This window comes from Cavia porcellus, unplaced genomic scaffold, assembly GCF_034190915.1.
Source record: "Cavia porcellus strain 051 isolate PalLab524CR breed Dunkin Hartley unplaced genomic scaffold, mCavPor4.1 scaffold_21, whole genome shotgun sequence".
In the NCBI taxonomy this organism is placed as follows: Eukaryota; Metazoa; Chordata; class Mammalia; order Rodentia; family Caviidae; genus Cavia; species Cavia porcellus.
The window spans coordinates 28661659-28683123 of record NW_026947504.1 but is presented as its reverse complement, the minus strand read 5'-3'; the positions used below and the strand labels follow the sequence as shown (position 1 = coordinate 28683123).

General features: G+C 51.2%; 1 protein-coding gene across 1 annotated transcript; it reads left to right on the top strand.

The window, feature by feature from the left end:
* The first annotated feature begins 395 nt into the window (after positions 1–395).
* Gja3 (gap junction protein alpha 3) lies at positions 396–20786 on the top strand. Its single transcript, XM_063232477.1, has 2 exons — positions 396–456; positions 16656–20786. The coding sequence occupies exon 2, from the start codon at positions 16673–16675 to the stop codon at positions 17768–17770; it is 1098 nt and encodes a 365-aa protein (XP_063088547.1). The 5' UTR covers positions 396–456; positions 16656–16672; the 3' UTR covers positions 17771–20786.
* The last annotated feature ends 679 nt before the right edge of the window (positions 20787–21465 follow it).

Genomic DNA, 21465 nt, shown 5'->3' with positions numbered 1-21465 from the left:
TCCAGTTCAGAGACCAGACAGTCAGCAGGGTGGGGACCCTGCTACCCCGGAGCCAGAGGCACACGCGGCATCCACACCACGCTGGTGCACAGTGGACCGGACAGGCCTGGCCCTGCTCCAGGCTTTAGTGGAGGTGTCCCTCTCCGCGTGGGCAGACGCCTTCCCCCTTCGCGGCCAGGGAAGCTGGGACTGCGGGGACGTGGAGAGCCTGAGGGTCTGAGCAAGGCCCAGGTGCTGCCTCCCGCGTCCTCCCCTCTTCCTCCTCCGCTCCTCCTCCCTGGCCCTGCGCCCCACGCCCCGAGGCTGAGCAGGGCACCAGGCCAGCGGGGCGGGGCGCAGCGGCGGGCGGGGGCGGGGCGGACGTGGGGGCGCGGCGGGGCGCGGGGCCGCGTGGGGCCGCGCGCACGTGTGAGCCCGGCGCTCAGAGCAGCGCGGCGGGCTGACGCGGCGGAGCGGGTAAGGCTCGGGTCCGCCGGGCTCTGCGGCCGGCCAGGAGCTCGGCGCTGGGCGGCGGCCCGAGTGGGCGCGCGGTCGGGGCCGGGCTGGGCGCGCCTCCCTTTGGGGAAAATTCAGGAAGTCTTTTCCTGGAAGGGGAGCCTTGGCTGGTGCTGTCTTGCTGAGTGCGTGAGACGGCGCGCGCGAAGGGTTTGCGGGGCGTGGGCGCCAGGGCCGGCATCCCGCAGAGACCCGCCGAGGAGCCGGTGCGGACGCCCCGGGCTGGCGAGCACTGTTCCTCCTGCCGGGCGCAGTTCGTGGCTGGGACAGGGACGTTGTTGGAACCGTAGTTTTTAGTTTCTCAAAATGTCTTCAGAATGTGCCAATCAAAAGTGACCCTCTCACGGGGGCGTGGTGGCGCACGTCTGTAACCCCGCACTTAGAGGCTGAAGCAGGACGATCACCGTGAGTTCCAGGTCGGCCTGGACTGCACGGTGAGACTCTGCCTCAAAAAAAGGTGGGGGACCCGATGACCCTCTGTGGACAGCTGAGAAATAGGCAGGGGCTCTCACCTAGAAGTGCAGCAGGGCGGTGCCCCAAGCATGCACATCTCTGCCCCGCGGGCCGTGCAAGGGGCTGCAGGGACGCGAGGCTGCAGGTGTGGGAGGCTGCAGGAACCGGAGGCTGAGCCCGGGCCGCGCGCTTCTGCCCAGGGAGAAGGTAGGCACAGGGTAATGGCAGGGCCAGCGCGTCGTCACTCTTCATCCAGGAGGGGAATGGCTGTCCCCGCGTTCCCACCAGTGTCACACGTGTTACGTGACCGTGCTTGCTGCCCCTCACCAAATCTTCACCCTTAAAGTCATGCGTGTCCCAGACAGCGTCACGCGTGTGGAGGGCGTGAGGCGCTGCCAGGACGTTCCAGGCTGTGCGTTCGCCCGGGCTTTGCTAAAGTGCTGAACAGCGGCAGAACACCCCAGAACTGGCACCCGCCTCAGTCACCCTGCACGCTGCAGGCCGTCGCCTCGATCACCCTGTTGAGAGGACAGAGGACGACAGCGCTCACATTTTCCTCCTCTCCCGCAGATCTGCTGTCCCTGGACTGCAGGTGACCGCCTGCGAGGAGGCGTGTCAGTGCCCGGCCGCACAGGTGTCTCTGGGTTCAAGGGGGAAAAGAGACCCGAGCTCGCGCTTGGAGCCTTGACATCGTGTCTGTGTCTAGAAAGACAGTATTTAAAAAAAATTTTTTTCGTGTAATGCTTAAAGACAATAAATTAACAGTAGTTTCATCCCAGTTTTCATTTGCACAGTGGTAGAAAGTGCTCTTCGTGGTGACCAGGTAGCACCCTGTTGCTTGCTTGTTAAAAACTACCGCAGCTGCCAGAATCAGCGGTTGCCGTGAAGCGGCTGCACTCTTGCATTTTTCCCTTATTTTGAGGAATTAATGGTTTGTTTGAAATTTACTGTTAACCTAATGAAAGTAAATATCAAAAACAATTAGTTTTTTCCCCACTCAGTCCACCTGGATGTCTCCATAAATTATTGCTCATTTATTCATGAAACTCTTTCCTGTTATGTTTTCAAGTGAATCATTTATTCTGGACCCTAAAAAAGAGTTTGGGTTGCATACTTATAGAAATAGATTTCAGTAAGAAAATTGAAATTATATTTGTACTGCAGAAATTTTGCCTCCCCCCAAAATAGAAAACATTTTAACATGTAATTTTCCTCAGTAATGTAAATGGAATAGTAAAATACATAATTATTGAGCTGAGAGTTTTGTTCACTAAGCAAGAGTAACTATGTCTGAATTTGCTTTTTAAAACATTGATTCTGATTTGTAGAATCAAGTTATTGGATTGTCCTTAACATATAATCATAGTTAACAATTTTTATAAAAGGTGAAAATGTTCACTTTAGAAAGAGTAAAAGCTTAAAATGTGTTGGACACATGCACACTGGAAATGTTGCAAACAGCGGCAGAAAGCAGCGCTGTGGCAGCCTGAACAGTGGCCTGGCACAGAGCTCCGAAGGCAGGCGGCTGCCGGCTGTGTGTCCCGGGAGGTAGGAGTGGCTTTGCTGGCTTCAGATGGGCGCTGAGGGCTGCAGAAGAGCGCAGTGCCCTCCCTCCGGGCCTCTGTGTCTTGAGCTGTACATAAGGGAGATAAACTAGACCACTTCTGGGTTTCTTCAGCGTTACAGAGCTGTGATTCTGCACCTTTTGCACAGGTAATAAGTAAGATCCCAATGAGGTCATGGCACGGGGAATCACCGTTAACGTAGTTGTGAGGTCAGTTCTTCAGTGACATCCAGGCTGCCTGGCTCCTGATTTAGACGTAGCCTGTTCACCACTAGCATGGGCTCGAGCACCCCCTGTAATTTTCTTTATTGCTGTTTGCCCTTGGCCTCCTCAGAAAATGGGGTACTTGGTGAGGTCCAGTTCACGTTAAGGGGACTGACTTTCTTTTTCTTTCTGTAGTTTTTAAGGCCTAGAGTACTAATGCTGAAGCAAGTACATTAACACCAACACATTCCTAAATGTCTAAATAAAATGCTTAAGTGAATAATTCTAGTGGGGTTGATACATCTTGAACACAAGACCACAAGACATTTTAAAGGCTTGCAGCGCCATTGGGTAGCTGAGGAAGAAACCAGAGGGCTCGGCAGGGTGACAAGAAGAGGGTGTCTGGAGGGCCAGGAAAGCCACTGTGCGGAGCAGTGCTCACTGGGGACTGTCCCCACCCTCCACCTGTCCCTGCTCCAGCTTGGTGCTGGCGCTCTAATTGTGGAAACAGCCTAAGACCCATTCCAGAAGGCATGGTCATTTTGTTCAGGGATTTCAAGAAAAAAGACTGGATAAAAAGCTGGGTATTTCAGTGATATTTCAGTTCATGAACTTAGTTTTGGAAAGGTGTTTATGTTTGTGTGGAAAGATGGCCACAGTCCTGTTGGTCACCCAATGCAGAGTTTGCAAACAGAAACAAAATTTTGCCAGATACTTTTGTTGATCAACCAAATTCTTTGCCAATCTCAAATATAAAATATTGAATATTGTATTTTTATTTATTTATTTATTTATTTATTTATTTATTTATTTATTTATTTTGCCTTTTTGAAACAGGGTTTCACCATGCAGTTCAGGCTGGCCTTGAGCTTACTTTGTAGCCCAGGCTGGCCTCAAACTTGCAGCAATCCTCCTGCCTCAGCCTCCTGAGTTCTAGGATTATAGTCATGAGCCACCACACCTGGTGAAGGCCTTTATTTTTAAATAAACACATCTGTTTAAATTACTTCCAAATGAAAATCAGCTTTCACTCAGCCAGGCTTAGTGGCTTGTGCCTGTGGTCTCGCTACCAGGAGCTACTTCAGCAACAAGACTCTCAAAAGGTGAAGTAAGATCAGTGCTCACAGCAGGTCAAAAAGAAGAAAGGCCACTTCTTTCTTTCGACTAAAGATTAAAAATGTTGACCACGTTTACCTGGTGCAGCCAAGTGAGACTGAGGAGCGCTGGACTTTGAGGCACTCATCCATGGTTAAAGTCCCCACACAACACACGCAGGAGGGTGGTCACACACAGATGGCACACACCACTGCTCGTGCTTCTGGCACAGCCTTGTACCTAAGTACTGTAAGTAAACTAAAAGTATAACTTAAAAACAGTTTTGTGGTTTTGGAGACAGTCTCTGGCAATAAAAATGTATAAGCCTAACAATACTTTAGAACTATCAGTACAAGCTGAAAAATTATATTTTGTAGTTTCACTAAATCACTTGATCCTAGATGAGAGTGAAGTTTCCTGTCAGAGCATTAGAGTTAAGAAGGAGAACATGCATTTTTCCATTTAAACTTAGGAATAGAAACCTCTTAATTATTTAATAAATAAGTTTACACTAAGGTTAGGAATGCCCGTAAATTATACATACGTATTATATAGTAATATTGGCAGATACTGAAACTGACATCTATTTTAAAGGAATTTTATAGACTTATTCTGTATATCATGAATATAGCATACATGGTGAGACACTGGAGGAAAAGGAAAGTAAACTTGAGGTGATCCTCCTGTCTCAGGCACCCATGTGCTGGAATTGGAGGCATATGCCACCATACCTGGTTCAGTGATCATTTAGAAAATAAAAACAGCACAAAATCCATAGCAAACAAGAGCTGGGAGTCAACTTCCTTGGCCTGGTAAAATTAAAACATGGTGCTGAACATTAAAATTTTCAGGACACTCATATTAAAGTCAGAAGCAAAATGTCACCACATCGTACTGTGCTGGAAGTCCTGCTGGTCCAAGGAGATAAGAAAAATAAGAATAGAACGAGGGAAGAGAGAGACAAATTTATGCTTCAGAGCAAGCAATCGGATTGTGTGTCTGTATGGAAAATCCAGAGGAATCTCCTGCTTGGACTACTAAGAGCTCACACCGGGTTGCTGGGCATCAGATCAGTATATAAAAATAGCATCTAGAGGGTGTGGCCTTGCAGTAAAGCATCTGCCCAGCAGGCACCAGGCTCTGGCTGATCTCTAGCCAAAACTAATGTTCCTCAGTGCCAATAATAACCAATCAGGAGGTCTGGAAAACTGCTTAGAACAGCTCCAAGGCGCCTAGGGATAACCCCCGCGGAAGACAGGAGGGACCCACAGGGTGGAAACCCAGAGAACAGCGGATGAGAGGGGGAGGCCCGACCCGAAGGAGGTCCATTGTGTTCATCTATAAATGTAGTGAATTCCCCATCAAAGTCATACCTCACACCTTCATGGAACTTGCCGAGCTCTGAGTAGATTTCATAGGGGAGAAATAACAGCCCAAAGTGGTAGACACAGGTTTGGAAGACTTGTCCTGCCGCCAAGCGTGGCCATCCCTGGGTGTCCCCTGGGAGTGGTGCCGGGACCCACGTGGCTCTTGAGGTTCTTGGGGTGAAGGACAGGAGAGATGAGAAAGTAAAGAGACAAGGCTGGGGTCAGCGGAGCCCTCATCCTTCTGAGGGGAGGAAAAGAGCTGTTCAGCCACTGCAGCGTGTTTATTTATATACAGGGAAGAAGGATGTCAGTTTCCGCCCCTCTGCCCAGCAACCCATTGCTTGGATTGTCTAGGGCTAGGTGTTCTTCTGGGATGAAGCAACTTCTTCAGGTGACTTGCCCTGGGCACTCTTTGTCTTGAGGATGGCCATGTCTTGGCCATGCCACAGAGGTGTGGTCAATTTCTAGCTTGAAGGGCAAAAGAAGGGCTCCAGGACCTCTGTGGCTATAAAATCTAAGGATGCTCACTGGCCTTAGGCTGTAGTGTCTACAATGAGCTTGCGCACAGCCACCCTATACTTTATTTAGAGGCAGGGTCTCACTGTGGAGATGCAGCTGGATTTGAACTCACTGTGTCACCAGCCTCAAACTCACAGTGATCCTCCTGCCTCAGCCTCTCTCATGCTGGGCTTCCACATACCCAGCCTGCCCATACTTTCTGTCATCTCTTGGTAATATCCAGGAACTAATACAATGCAGTGTCAATGCTATGCAGTCTTGGGACTCCTGATAAGAAAAATGTAGGTGTGCAGTACAGATGCAGCCTTTAAATTTTATTAGTTCATGTGTGCAGTGCACGTCTACGGTTCTCATGTGGAGGGGGTGCCTGTACATGACACGGCTTGCCAGGCCTTTTGTACACCTCCCTGCCAGCTCCTGGTCCCCTTCCCACTTGACAGGATGTATCTCCCTACTTCCTAGCACCTATTTTTACTTGGTGTTTACAATTTGGCTTTCTCATGTAATCGAAACCATGTGATACTTAGTTTTTGTGTCTGATTTTTTTCACTTAGCATTATGGTCTCCAGGTGCATCCATTTCCCTAAATTACTCAGGTTTATCCTTCTTTATGGCAGCGCAGTGCTCCACCAAGTGCAAATACCATTTTCTTTATCCACACATCTGTTGGCAGACGTGTAGCCATTTCCCAGGTTTAGCCATTAGGAACTGCACTGCTGTAAACACAGTACTCGGGTCTCACTGTAGTATTTTGTCTTTAACTGTAGTGGGAGAAGCTAGAAGGGGATGAATAACTGGGCCCGCTGGAATTTCCACTTTTAGTTTTCTGAGGAATCTTCGTACTGATTCCACGGAGGCTGTACTGGTTTATACTCCCACCAACAATGTTCAAGGGTTTCTTTTCCCCCCAGCCTCACCAGCATTTGTTAAAATCTAGAATACATAAAGAACTCAAACAATGAGACCCCCAAAAGAGAAGCATCAATCAGCATATGACTGAGTGAGATGAACAGGCACCCCACAGAAGTACAAGTGGCCAGGAAGCGATGCAGAAGTGTCCCACACCGCTGGCCGCTAGACACATGCAAGCTGCAGCCCAGCCTGAAAGCGGTCCTGCCCCGGAAGGCTTAGCCACGTCACCTTAAACGGTGTACTTGCATGCGTGCCGTAGTAGGTGCTGGAACCAGAGTGTTAATAGCTACACCTCAGCCCTCCTTGTTTTGCACAGAGCTTGCTTAGTTGCCCTGTTGGCCTCCAGTTTGTAATCTTTCTGCCTCGGCCTCCTGGGTAGCTGGAATTAGAGGTGTGCTCCCCCGACTGGCTTTTTAGAGTCTCTGATTGGAAATTGGTTGACTCTGTGAGTTCTGGGGCACCTACTACTATCTTAGGTATGAAAGTTTGAATGAGACAGGCGAGGTATGAAGCAGCTAATGCAGCCCAGAACTGCCCTCGGTAACCTTCAGGCAGTCACATCCAGTCAGGAGGGAATGAGTCTGCTGAGCCACACTCCACACCGTATTACCTCTCATTACTGATTAATAAATCTGGATTAGGGTTCAGTTCTCAAGATAGTCTTATACTGAGGGAATCAAGTATAATGCAAATTAAATCTTTTGGATCTTTGGTCACCCTACAGATGCTGGGTACCCAGGCCTCCAGATCAGCCCCTTTCCCTTCTCCCCTGCCCTGGTGCAATCTTACGGTTTTAAACACCATGTGCTTAGGTGCGCATGGTATAACAGCAGCACTCTGGGAGGCAGAGGCAGGAGGCATTCAAGCCCATTGTGGGCACCCTGGCAACATAATGACACCCCATCTCAGAAAATACAAAGACAGAATCCATGATTGCTGTGCTCTGTCACTCCCTGGCTGTCCTCTTCCTCCAGCTGTGGGCACAAGTGCTGGCTCCTGCTCAGTGCTCCCCACCTAGCCCAGAGCTGTGTTCTCATCTGCCTGCAGAGATCTGCTGAGCGTGGCTTCTCAGAGTGGCAACAGCCTCCTCCTCTCAGACCAGCTGGCTCCCCAACCCACTGAACCCCACTGTGATCTGGCTGCCCTCCGTGTCATCCCACCAGGGCGGCCCTGCAGCCTGCCATGTGGTCCTGCAGAGTCACTGGGGCTGAGCGGCTATGAGGGGCCATCTCAGTCTCTGTGTCCTACCCTCTCAGGCTTTCTTGTCTCCTCCAGACAGAATTCTGCCAGCACTTGTCAGAAGCTTTCCTGCCACACCTGCCCTTACGCAGCCCTGCCGTCCTGTCCCCAGCCTCCCTTCCTGCCCGCACTGTCACCCTCAGGGTCCCCTGCCTGCACTGCCCCTGGGCCTGTGTCCCTCTTCAGCACCACATGACACTCCTTCCTGTGGGCTCCAGATTACTGAGCAAGGCTCTCTCTGTCCAGCACCTGAGCATCCTCCTGCTCATAGCCCCTGCCCTTGCCCCCACACACCTACTGGCGTTGCTGCGGGAGCCCGCTGAACATGTGTGCCACTGAGACAAGACGTTTCCAAACTTCCCAGCTGCTCCAGAAGCTGGGCCAGGGGGACAGTTAGAGCCCGGTGCTTAAGGCCTGCCTAGCAACACGGTAAGACTCAGGCACAGTGGCCCGTCCCCACGTGTAGTACCAGCTCCTCAGGAAGCCCAGGTAAGAGAATCGCAAACTCCAACCCAGTCTGGGCAACATAGCAGAAGATGCTTTCTAGAATAAAAAACGACTGGGGTTGTAACTCCACTCCTTGGTACCTGGTACCAAGCCACACCCACCTTAATCCTGGTACCACAAACAAGCAAGCAAACTTAAATGAAGTTTGTGAACGAACTTCCCTATAAGACTGAAAAATGACAACAAATAAAATGTAGGAAAGATTAAAAAGTAATTTCTCACAGCACAAATTCCAAGAACGCAGTAAAATCTAAATGCCAAGACCCCTGTGGGAAGCTGGGGCGTGCCTTCCCCTGCAAGCCAGAAGCCCCTCTCCTCTCCCTGTGCTCCCTCTTTTTGTGCTGGGTTTTCCATGAGGTCTGTTGTAAGCCTTTGGTTCTTTGCTCTTCACCCCCAGCTCCCAGCCCCCCTTGGGGCGAGGGTCCAACTTCACAAGGCTCCCAGTATTCCCTGGGTTCTGAGGACAACGTCACTGGTTTGGCTGTCACTGAGCAAAACTCACAGAATACCACTGGGATGAAGACCCCCAGGGGTGACCATCTCCTGGGTCCCCCCTCCCCGTGGGGTCTGTGGCCCATTACTGACTGAAACATTGTTTCTGCAGCCCCAGCTGTGTCTAAAATCGCTCCTTCCATCCTAGGCACCTGAACAGCTAAGTGGTCACACAGTGTCCTCCAACATTGTCCTCTTCTGCCAAGACCTTTAACGAGAACCACCCGGGCTGCGGCCTCATCTTCCCTGCTAGTCTCAAATCTGCACTCCACAGCACACCCTTCCTCTACATGGCCTGTGGTGTCCGTGGCTGCCAGGGGTCTGCTTTTTAGAATACGTCCACCTCTCCCACTCAGCCAAGTGCACCTGTGTCTCTGGTGTGGTGCTGGGCAGCAGGCCCACGTCCGGATCTGGGCAGGACAGCCTTTGGGCATTAAGCTTTCCCGAAAGAGCCCTGCTGCCACCCCACTGGGCCACACCCAGCCCATCGAGGCGCCTGCACAAGTGTCCACATTTGCACAAATAGATTCTAAAGTGAAACTGGACTTTCCACTTCCGCTGATCCAGGAGACCCGAGGCTCAGCACAGAGCCCAGCTCATCACTGAGTGAACACAGCCGGGGGGTTTCTGCAAACAGGTCCATCACAGGAAAGTGGCCGCGTCCACTTTGAAACTTGGCATCTGTGTCTACTCTGTAGTCAGAATCAGAATTTTCATGGAGATAAAAACAAAGTTGCCATCTTGGGGAGATAAACATCCCACATTTAAGTAATAAAGAATTCCTACCAAGTCTTTAAATAGTGACATCCACAGCTCCCCAACATGGACACATCCTGAGAGCAGCATCTATCATGGCAGGTTGCACAGACCTCAGTGGCTGTTTGTTTGTTTGAGACTGCAGTTCAGCCTGGCCTTGAGCCCACTGTGTAGTCCAGGCTGGCCTCCAACTCAAAGCAGTCCTGCCCCGGCCTCCGGAGTGCTGGGATCACAGGTGTGCCCACCATGCCCAGTGCAGCTGTTTGATAACTGCTGACACTGGGCAGTGCCGCACGAGACCAGGTGTGGTGAGGTGGGCCAGGGTTCCGACCTTGGCTGAGCTGCGCCTTACTGAGTTACAGGATGAGCTGTGGGTGTGGCTGTTCACGGCAAGAGCAAGCCTCCTGGCCTTCTGTTAGTGCATTTTGCATTACAGTACAGAAGGGCCTCAGACACGCTGCTTACCAAGAGAGGTTTAGTCAGCACATGTTTGGGTGTTCCAGGGCACAGTGCTCCGGTGAGGGCCCTCTTGGCCAGGAAGCAACAGCAGCTGGGGTGTCCAGCCCCATCCATGGGCCCATCCTGTGGCCTCCCTGTCCTCAAAGGCCCCAAGCCCCCAACCCTGAGGACCCAGCTCCAACACAGAATCCCTGGGGGATGAACCACATCAGAAACACAGCAGGCCTGGGCGTCCTCCACCCACGTGCACGTACCGACACGCGCAGATGCAAGCACATGCGCACAAGCCTGCCCACCCCCACCTTGCTCTGGCCGCAGGCCCCATCAGCCTCTGTGTTCTGGCTTCCTCAGCAGGGTCCCACTGGGCTGGAGACCTTTAGAGCTCTACACCCGGCTCCCTGACACTGTGGCTATGCACACAGTGATGTTGATGGAAAGCTTCCAGAGCTTCATGCCCGCTAGGACCAGGACTGCCTGCAGCCCAGCTGCCAGGGAGGCCATTTCTGCCCAGGAGGCATCCATCCAGGTCTGACCGGATGTAGGTGATAGGCTCCCGGGCAGACTGCCCTTGGGTGAAGCGGTTCACAAGTTCCAAAGCACTCAACAGGCCTGTCCTGAGGGCATGAGGAGTAGAGACAGAGGCCCTGGCCCTGAGACCTGAGGGTCTGGGGGGTAAACTTTGTCCAAATGCAGCCAGGCGGGAGACTGGAATGCATGTTAAGCCCTGTGTCATCAGCAGCCGCTGCTGTCAGGGTTGCTGATGCACCTCAGTGACCTCAGGACCATTATCTTCCACCATCAGGCTAATCGTGCACAATGTATTGTGTGTGTCCTTTGTGTGGGTGCCGCAGACACGATTAAAGGGAGGAAAAGAGTAGAAACCGTGGCAAACAATGCAAAGCAATCAGCTGAATCTGCCAAACACTGGGACTTGAAATCATTAAAGTCACAGTCGTGAACCACTTCTGGTGCTCTGTGCTTGTGGAAAGCTCAGACATACAGGAAATAAGGGTCTCCCACTCTCGGGAACGCTGCTGGCAACGCTTCAGGGTCCCCCCTCCCTCTACGTGCAGGCCTGAGTGTGTTCAGAGCAGGCGTGCCAGGCCGTGGGACTGTGGGAGCCTCTTGCATGTGCTCCTTCTTTATCAGCACAGAACGCTGCATCGTCAGGTGGAGTTGGTGCAGGTACACAGCACCCCTTAGTCCTCCTCCATGTTTAAAGCTGTATGTGGTGTGCTAATATATACCGATGTGCTTAAAATCATATATAATATGCTGACACCTACCTCAGTAGTTGGGAATTATATGGAGTACGTACATTTTGGGGTTTATGAGAGAGCTGCAGCTTTCATTTATGCCTGGCCTTATCCTGTAAGGATTGAAGATGGGCTGTCACGGTAGCACACAACTATTATCCCACCTACTCACAAGGCTGAAGCAGAAAGATTACAAGTTGAAGTTCAGTTCCAACCAGGATAGATAATGTAGGGGAGGAGTTCCTGTCTCAAAATACAATTTTATAAAGGTCTGAGGATGCAGTGAGGATTGGCCTAGCATGCACAAGACCCTGGCCTGAAAGCCCCTTATCATGGGGTTAGGGACCAGTTAGGAGGTACTTGGTCTGTGAGCACTGTGAAATCTAACTTGGACAAACAGCGCTTTTCCTCAGAACATAAAGAAGCCTGCAAGTGGCTGGCAGGGTCGATCCAGCAGGTCCAGTGTCACAGCAGTGCCCAGGTTTCACAATTTCCTCCATGTTTTCCAATTCCTGCTTACAAGGTCGTGACCTGCTACCAGGGACCACGTCTGTGCATAAGACTAAAGAGGGTAATAAGCAGTGGGCATAGTATTTACCTTTTTTAAAAAATAAGAAACCTAGAGTTTTTTAGCAGAATTCTTACACCTCACTGCAAGGAGCTGCCTTTGTGTGAGGTGAGGATCTGGGGACCGAACCTAGGGCCTTTACACTGAGCTGTGCAATTTACTTTTTTGTTCTGATTCAGTTTCACTAAGTTGCCTAGGCTTGACTTGTACTTGTGACCCTCCTGTCTCAGCCTCCCAGCCTTCTGGGATCACAGGCCCAGCTAGCACTTCTTTTTATACTTAGACCCAACTAAAGCGGATGAGGAGCAAAGATTTCTCTTTCAAGTCACAGCGGAGGTGGACAAGGGAGAGGACGACGTGAGCCGAGCTGGCCAGACTGGGGTCACCTGCTGTGCTCTGACTGCAGTCCCTCAGTGCAGTCTCCAGCCTCACGATTCCTGTGTGTCCCATTTTTCTTTTCTGTATCAGAACATAACGTGGCATCCTTGTGCGGAGTTGGCTCACGTGCACAGCGCATCTTGATTCCTTTCTCAGCCCCTCCCACTCATACCTCTGCCCCACCTCCATCTCTTGGTCTTCGTCTCTTCTGCAGAAGAGCCAGCTCCCGGTGTGCTATGATCCGTTTTCTGTTTGCTCTTTATATTTTGGGTTTCTCAAACAAGAGACCCCAGGTGACATTAAAGCTTGCAGTCCACTTTATTTCACCTAATATTTCCGTCTCTGGATGCACCCACTTTCCTTCAGATGACTCAGCCTTACCTTTTTGTGGCACAGTAGTACTCCACTGGGCATAAATACGACATTTATCCATTCCTCTGCTGCTAGGCATAAATGCCACTTCCGAGCTGTGGCTATTAGGAATTGTGCTGCAGTAACACGGGTATGCATGCATCTCTGTAATGTCTTTAACTTTTTCAAGGAGATCCTTAGGAAAGAACCCAGCTAGTCCTTATAAGTCACATTACAATAATTTACAAACATTCATCCATCCAGCTCTGTGGTTATTTTCTTAGTGTGTTGTCCTAGAATTAGAATGCAAGGTCGAAGTGACTATTACTTTTACATCTCTTGCGTGTCCCACATTCTTTTCCAGAGGTCCTTTCTCCATGCTCCAGCTCATGCAGGGCTGTGCCCGGGGTGCCTACGCAGGACTAGATCTGCTCACCTTGCCAGGGTTGCGGAGCCCTGCCTGATGCAGGCATAGACACGGTGTTCGATGGCAACATAGCCTTGTTCTCAAGGCTCACACACTTGAGATTTCCGAGCACCTGGCTTGACGCCCCTGGAGGGGGCTGAGCTGGCAGAGGAGCGGAAACACTGTCCCATGTTCCCAGCAGGTGACAGATGATACAGGGTGCTTAGGGTGGGACAGGTCCTTGCTGTGAGGGCACCCTGAGGTTGTGGCACCCTGTACCTTCCAGGGCCTCTAGGGCAACATGGAGCACTGTCCGGGCTTGAGGCGCCCAGCAGCCCCTGCCTTGCCTTGTGTGCCAGCTTGTGGAGAGGGCGCACCAGCTCCCGGCTTCACACTTCTCTCATGTGCTTGTGACAGCCACAGTGTGGCCACACATCGGGCGGTGGCCAAGGTGGCGGCCTCTCCCCAGATTGGAGCAGGATGCACAGCTCTGCGGCTGTCTGCGGATATTGTAGGAGGGGCTTGGCATCCTGTGCAGGGGAACAGAGCTCCAACGCTCAGGCCACCACTGCAGACCACAGAAAGGGTGTGCTCAGACACAAGAAAGAGGATACTGGGAAACTTAGCAGGGGTAGGTAGAGGACAGAAGAAAACTCCTGGGACAGAGAGGGGACCCACAGCTGCTTATGTACATGTGGCCCGGACGACACTCCAGGCAGCCGTGCAGCCTGCGCCAGCCCGTCCCCAAGGACAAGAGAGGAGGCAGCACAGTGGCCAGAGAATCAGCACAGGCGGAGCAGTGTGGTGGCATTTTAAAGGCTGGGGCTGGGCGTGGTGGCTGAGGCCATGAGTTTGAGCTGGGGCTGGGCGTGGTGGCTGAGGCCATGAGTTTGTCTTAGTGACTTCAAGCCCAGCTTGACCTACTTAGTGACCTTGTCTCAAAAAATAAGAAAGGCTGGGCCAGTTCCAGTGGGCTGCATGTGCCACCACAGTTGTCTGAAGAGGCCTGCTGGCTGTGCGCAGGACTGTACCTCAGAAGGTCTCAGGGGACACAAAGGGGGCCCCAGGGCACCCTGGGGGTGTTTCTGCCACTACAAGGAACACCTGACACGGGTCCCTGTGAAGAAGAGGGTCACAGTTTTGGAGGGTCAAGAACATGGCGCTGGTGTTGTCTCAGTTCCGGGGAGCACATGGTGACGTGTCCGTCCTTGCTCTGTCCCCCTGCCCCACACCCCCCACAGTCATGGCAGACATGTGTGTGCTCACCTTTCTAAGAAGCCTCAGGAGAAAGGCTGAATCCCACAATCCCTCCTGAGGGCGTCCTCCCAGTGAGCTAAAGGCCTGCAAGTTGCCCTCGAAAAGGGTGCCACCACCTTTTGCCACCACCACGCTAGGGACCAAGGTCCAGCCCTCAGACCACACTGCAGCCTCCCAGGGAGCCCGAGTGCCCGTGCTGGGGAGAGCCTCGAGTTCCGTTAGGATGGTGGCTTGGAGAAGCAGGAGGTCACCCGGAAGTTTCCCTGACATCCTCCCTGGAAAAGAGGGGTTTCCTCGTGCACAGTAATTAAATTTCTAATCTGAAGCATCTTACTGCTAAGAGCATGCAAAAAGCATGCAGCGAGGCAATGGTAGACTGCAGAGTTAGATTCCCCTAACTGAAATCTCAACTGAATAGGCAAAAACTTGAAAGTGTGTTTGAAGAGGAAATTAACATTGATCTGTTTCTTTAGATTGCTGACAAGTAAAGTTTTATTTACCTTCAAATCTATTCATAAAAATTAATAAACACTGTAAAATTTAGCATTTATCACAGCACCTGCCTGGCAAGTGCAAGGTCATGAGTTCAATTCCTAGTACCAAAAATAAATAAATGAAGTTTCCATTTACAAGGAGTAGAGTACATGTGACTTCCTGGGAGCTGGGCACGCTCATAGCTCCCAAGAATGACTGCAGGGACCTGGAGCCTTCTCTGCCAGCTCCACACAGCCCATTTGAGCAGCAGTAATATGTGGACACCTAATCTTTGCCCCTGTGACTGCAGAGCACTGCCACCTCCTCCGAGAGAGGCCACATCTTACCTCTTTACATCCCTGTACAACATGGAACTGTCAGCCCAAGTGCCCCGCTAGAGAGAGGACACCTGCCTCCCAGGATGTGGTCTGCAGCCTGTAGTGTCCCAGTTGGGGCCCCTCAGCCGTGGCTGCGCCTGTGTGCACCCTGCCCACTGTGCTCTGATAGCCTCTGTCTCTCTCCCTGTGTGTCTGTCTGTCTGTCTCTGTGTGGCAGTGCCCACCAGCACCCAGGCTGCACCTGGTATGTATGGCCCCAGCACCCAACACCACACTGGAGACACGTTGGTCCCACTAGTGCCAGTCAGTAACCAATGTGCCCTGCAGGGACTGCCCTGCCTGACTGGAGCCCAAGCTGGGGCAGAATGGCCAGGGCCAGCTGGGCCCAAGCACCTCAGCAGGCACCAGGGCCTGCTAAGCCTCACCTGTATGCCCTGGTCATTTCCATCCTGGGGAGCTCTTGGGAAAGGTCTCAGTTTGCTACCAGTACAGGCTTTACATCTTCAGAGTCAACACAGGATCGAAAATATTTAGAAAAAAATAATGTCTGGACAACGCATTACAGACTTTTTCTTGTCATTACTCCCTAATCAACACAGCATTAACTACTTAAGGTACACACTATGTTAGACATTGTATGTTAACTAGAGATGTTTTAAAATGTACAGAAGCATTGTATAGGTTCTATGCAAATACTGGATCATTTTATAGAAGGGGCTTGAATATCTGCAGATTTTGGTAACCTAGGGGTCCTGGAACCCATTGCCTTTGGGTGCTGAGGGACAGCTGTTTAATACCTCTCTCCTCCTAATAAACATCATTTACACAAAGCACTTATGTCCAGAACTTTTGACAGTGTCCGGTGAAATGTAACAACTTTGTTTTCTTCCGTGGGTTCTGAAAGCTACCATGTATGGTACAAACGTTTATTTTACTTTTTACAGCAGTGATGCAACATTTCCTATTTAAGATAAATTGAAGCATATGAGCCAAAGGCGGTGAGTGAGTGTAGCCGAACGGTGAAGTACTGTGAACCCACAGGAGCTAACAGGGATTCCGAGCTGCTGGAGGGGAGGGATGTGAGGGGGAGGCTGCGGCTGGGAGAAATTATCTCCTCCTAGCACTGGTTTCCATGGCCAACCAGCACCAGCCTACTGTAACAGGTACCACTGGTCCCCTGCGCTTGGGCATTTGTTTCATCCCACAACCATGACCACGGGAGCTGAGTACAGTTGGCCCTCGGGGAACTGGCCCCCAAACCCCGCAGGCACCAAAACCCAAGAATGCTCAGGGTTTGCGCAGGACCCACACACACCCTTCTGTGTACTTTAGATTGTCACAGCACCTAGTACCACATGGATGCTGCGGAAATGGTGGTCGCCCTGCACTGTGCAGAGAATGGCCAGTCTGTACCTGTAAGGACAGGTATCACCTCTCCTCACCACAGCCCCAGTAGCTGCGGTCTGAGAGTGACCAAACCCGTGATGGGGGGGGGGGCACTGAAGAGCTCCCCGCCCGGAGTGAAGCACCTGCCTGTCCTAACCTTCTGCAATGTCCCCTTACAGGTTAGGACTCTGGAGCAATGGGCGACTGGAGCTTTCTGGGGCGGCTACTCGAGAACGCGCAGGAGCACTCCACGGTCATCGGCAAGGTCTGGCTGACGGTGCTGTTCATCTTCCGGATTCTGGTGCTGGGCGCGGCGGCGGAGGAGGTGTGGGGCGACGAGCAGTCCGACTTCACCTGCAACACCCAGCAGCCCGGCTGCGAGAACGTGTGCTACGACCGCGCCTTCCCCATCTCGCACGTGCGCTTCTGGGCGCTGCAGATCATCTTCGTGTCCACGCCCACGCTCATCTACCTGGGCCACGTGCTGCACCTGGTGCGCATGGAAGAGAAGAAGAAGGAGCGGGCAGAGGCGTCGCTGAGCGGCGACGACCCGCACCCCGCGCCGGCCTTGGCGCTGCGGGCCGGGCCGGGCTCGCAGGACCCCGCGGGGCCCGAGGAGCGCGGCCGCGTGCGCATGGCCGGGGCGCTGCTGCGCACCTACGTCTTCAACATCATCTTCAAGACGCTCCTGGAGGTGGGCTTCATCGCCGGGCAGTACCTGCTGTACGGCTTCCGGCTGCAGCCGCTGTACCGCTGCGACCGCTGGCCCTGCCCCAACACGGTGGACTGCTTCATCTCCAGGCCCACGGAGAAGACCATCTTCATCCTCTTCATGCTGGCGGTGGCCTGCGCCTCGCTGGCGCTCAACATGCTGGAGATCTACCACCTGGGCTGGAAGAAGCTCAAGCAGGGCGTGACCCGCCGCCTGAGCTCCGTGGAGACCCCGCCGCCCGCCGCGGCCCCGCCCCGCCGCACGCGCTCCGGGGGTCCCCGCAGGGCCCCGCCGCCGGCCGCGGACCTCGGAGAGGCGGCTGCGGACCAGGAGCCCCCCGCGCCGGCAGCCGCGCAGAGCTGGGCGCCCCCGTCCCCGGGCTGGGCGCTCGCGGGCCTCGGCCCCGCAGGCCACGGCCCACCGCCGGCGCAGGAGGCCGAGCCCGGAGACGGCAGCAGCCTGGCGGGGAGCGCGCCGGCCGGCACCCCGGAGGTGGAGGGGCCCGCCCCGCTCCCCGAGAACGCCGGGAGGTCCAGCAAGGCCAGCAGCGGACGCGCCAAGCCAGGGGACCTGGCCATCTAGCCGAGGTCGCTCCAGACGACTCTGTGGCACCGTTTTCTGGAAGCCCAAACCAAAGCGCAGTTGAGATCCTCGTCCAGAGCCTGTGCTGGAGCGTGCGCTGCAGGCCGCGGAGGAGGACACGAGGGTCAGTCGGTCAGGGTCCGTGTTCAATGCTTGCTGTTCTTAGCACTGTGAGTTCTAGCAGATGATGCCAGCGTTTCTGAGATGGGGAGGTCGGGCAGAGGGCGGGGGTGGGGTGGGTGGAGGTGGAGGTGCCCTCAGCAGTGCGGCCTGGATGTGAAGGCCTCCGTGGTCTCTGGGTAACTGTTCTGTTGCGATAAAGTGACAGGTGTCTGCAGCCCTTCAGTCCAACGATTGGGTTTTCTGCCCCTGAGCTCGCCAAGCCTCTGGACAGCCCAGAGAGCTACAGGGGCACTTAGCTCTACCTCTGCTTGATACGCTTAATTTAGAGTTGGATTTCATTTGGGATATTTGCCAAACTGCACTAAAAAAGATTTAGAGTGCGTCCACATAGTGTCATTTGAATTTCTGAAATTGCATGTGCAGCTCAGGATGACAAATTGCAGGCTTCATGGCAAGTGACAAAGAACAGTTACCCTCCAGAGGCAGACCGTGGGACAGGGCCCCGGGGCCCCTGGAGGGAGGCAGTGGGGACGCAAGGGCCTTAAGAGCACTGTGCAATGCTGAGGAAACTGATGTAAAAGTGTGGCAGGTATGCCTTAGTATTTATTTTTTAAAATATTTTGTGCTTTGATCCGAATGGGACAGGTGTACCACTTCCCCCGTTCCTTAGGGAACAAAGGTGCTGTTGCAAGGACACCGGCTCAGAGGTCGGTGGTTTGTCCTAATACATTCTACTAAAGATTTTCAACTTTCTTTAAAAAGAAAATCTTCCTAAATCGGTCAAAGTCTCTGAGAATGCACTATTCAAAACAAAAGCAGGGGGAAATTTACACTGTGAAATACTAGAAGTTGTGAAATTTTTAAATAAGCAATTAAAAGTTAACTACCATTGCCAGAAAAATATTCATACACAGGCATCAGTGATGATCTATATTTAAAAAAAAAAAACAGTACAAAATAAAACACTTCAAGTTTCCTAACCATTCTTTGCGGGCAGCTTATTTGCTTTCTAAAGTGTAAATAAAAGCGTCTGGGTTTCATGGCCCGCGTCAGAGTGTGGTGGGGTGAGGCTGCCTGCTCTCTGCCCCCAGGAGCTGCCCTGCAGGGCCTGTTCCTGCGTGGGCAGGGCCTCCTATAGGGAGCCCCTGTGGGGCACAAGTTGATTTCCTCATGGTTCACTGTGGTTCGTCACCTTTCACCCAAAGGCTGATACACCCACATGTGAGGAAGAGTGTGATTTGCAGTGCTCAAATCCGTGTACACATCTGCTTTTGTTTGTGAGTCAAACACAGATTGTTCACTAGTGTGTTCTGCTTGCCACGAGATGCAGTCTTACAGTCAACCACCAAGGCTTCAGAAATGCTAAGTTGCCACACATACCCCAAAAGCAGAATTAAGCCCTTTGGAAAATCATCTGTGTGACTTTCCTCAGTTCTCCTGGCCCCTTGCACATCTCACTCAGGCCGATTGAGATGGCCGACTTCTTTTTTTTTTTTTTTTTTTTAATCAGTACGGGGGATCCAACTCGAAACCACCTGCTTGCAAGGCAGGTGCTTATGCCGCTGAGCCAAATCCCCAGCCCCAAGATGGCCGACTTCTAACTCCCACACACAGACAGCAGGCCCCATCTCCCCGGGGGAAGGCATTGGGGTGGAAACCTTCCCTCCTGCTAGGAGCAGCAGGAGCAGTGATGAGAGGCCACAAGCCGGCTCAGGCATGGGTGTGAATGCTTCCTCAGTCCTCTACAATCTATGGTGATCAATGGGAATAAAATAAGCTTCCTGTTTACTCACCATTTAATTTTGACCGGGGATGAAGAAGAGAGTGATAACCATAACTATTTAGCCTTTACAGTTTAAAATTCTTGTCTGTGAAAATACCAGTTATTTGGCTGAATACAGCCTAGCTGACCCATTAAGTCCGTAGGTAAAAGGATGCAAAATTGGACTCACGTATTTAAAACCACTACCTTATTAAGAAGGTGTTACCATCGCACTGCCTATGGAACTTGCCCGGCTCGCAGTATACTGACTTCAGCTCACAGGAAAGTAAAGGTGCGCGCTGCACCTGCTGCCAATGCACCTGTGTCCTAAGGCTCGGCCCGTGTCCCTCATGGGGTATGGAATCACTCTCTATTTAATGAATCACTTTAGGCATTGAAACTGTGCAGTACAAATACATATTGCCTCTCCTTATGGACAAGACTCCAGACGCATTTTTTCTAGTTAATGATTTAGACATTTTACTGACACTAATTTCCCACTGAACTAATAAAAAAAATCGAAACATTTAAGCTTAGTTTAAAATTCAGGTATATTTCCACACATGCTGCTCAGTCCACACACACAGCGCCTTCTTACACCCCTGCTTTTAGGGGCAGTCAGCTGTTGACCCTGATACAATCTGTAGTGATTACAAAATGTTAACATTATTGTAGTCACAGGGCCCAAATCCTTATTTCCATTTCTAAAATATTTATTATCACTCACTTTCTAAGCTTTTATTTTGCTGGTTTTTTCCTTTTCATAAAATCCACCCAAAAAGTTTCCTTAAGTTTACCAAGAAAAGGGAGAAAAGAGCAAGCCAGCATATTTCTGGCATAGCTTGTCTTCATTTGATCTGGATAAGTTGATAGAGCATAGAGTTCTTATACAAGAATATCTGGGATAGAAATATAAATCAAAGATTACTTTATTTAAAATTAACCTATGGGCTGGGGGCGGGGGCAGTGATCCAGCACTTACCTCGCCTGTGTGAGGTCCTACGTTCAATCCCTCTCCTTGCAAAGAATAGAAATTTTAAAAGTGGGGTTTACATCTGTTCTAAATTGGGTTACTATTATTACTAACACTTCTTGTAGTCCTTTTAGTATTAATAAAGTCTTTTACTGAAATTTTTTCTTCTGATATTTGAAACATTATTTGTGGTTCTCCACCACAGTAAATACTTCTACAAAGTACTTAATAATTTAAGAGAGTAAATATTTTTCATAAAGATCAATAAATTCCTGCCACTAGTTAGAATATTTAGGTATAGTGTGTGAACATTATAGGTTTAAGGCCAGGAAAATGGTAGCTGGGGATGTAGCTCAGTGTAGAGTAATTGCCTAGCATGCATGAGACCTAGAGTCCATCTCCAGCACTGGAAAAGAAAATCAGTAAAGAAAAGAAAAAGCCAGGGAATGTATTTGTCTTCCTCCTTCTATGTTACATTGCAAATCTTGAAGTCTACTCACACTAAGATTTATTACCTAAATGATTTTTCTCTTTCCCTTTACAAAATGTCATAAGGCTTTAAGTCAGTTACTTAAATTGCACTGAAAGCAATTAGAAGGTACTGCATCTGAAGATATTTGTTGTGTTTTACATTTGACTTTTGTGTCATAACCACATCTTTCCCAGATTATACCATTACTGAAAATAAGCATTTTTTTTTTTTTTGAGATGATTTCACTGCACAGCCTCTGCCTCAGCCTCCCAAGTGCTGGGGTTATAGGCATGTGCCGCCATGCTTGGCAAACATTTCCTAAAGTAATAAAAAGTGGCCTTTATAGTTTATATTTATAGTTCTGA

Coding starts and splice junctions, on each gene's coding strand:
- Gja3 (XM_063232477.1), top strand. CDS start 16,673: ATGGGCGACTGGAGCTTTCTGGGGCGGCTACTCGAGAACGCGCAGGAG.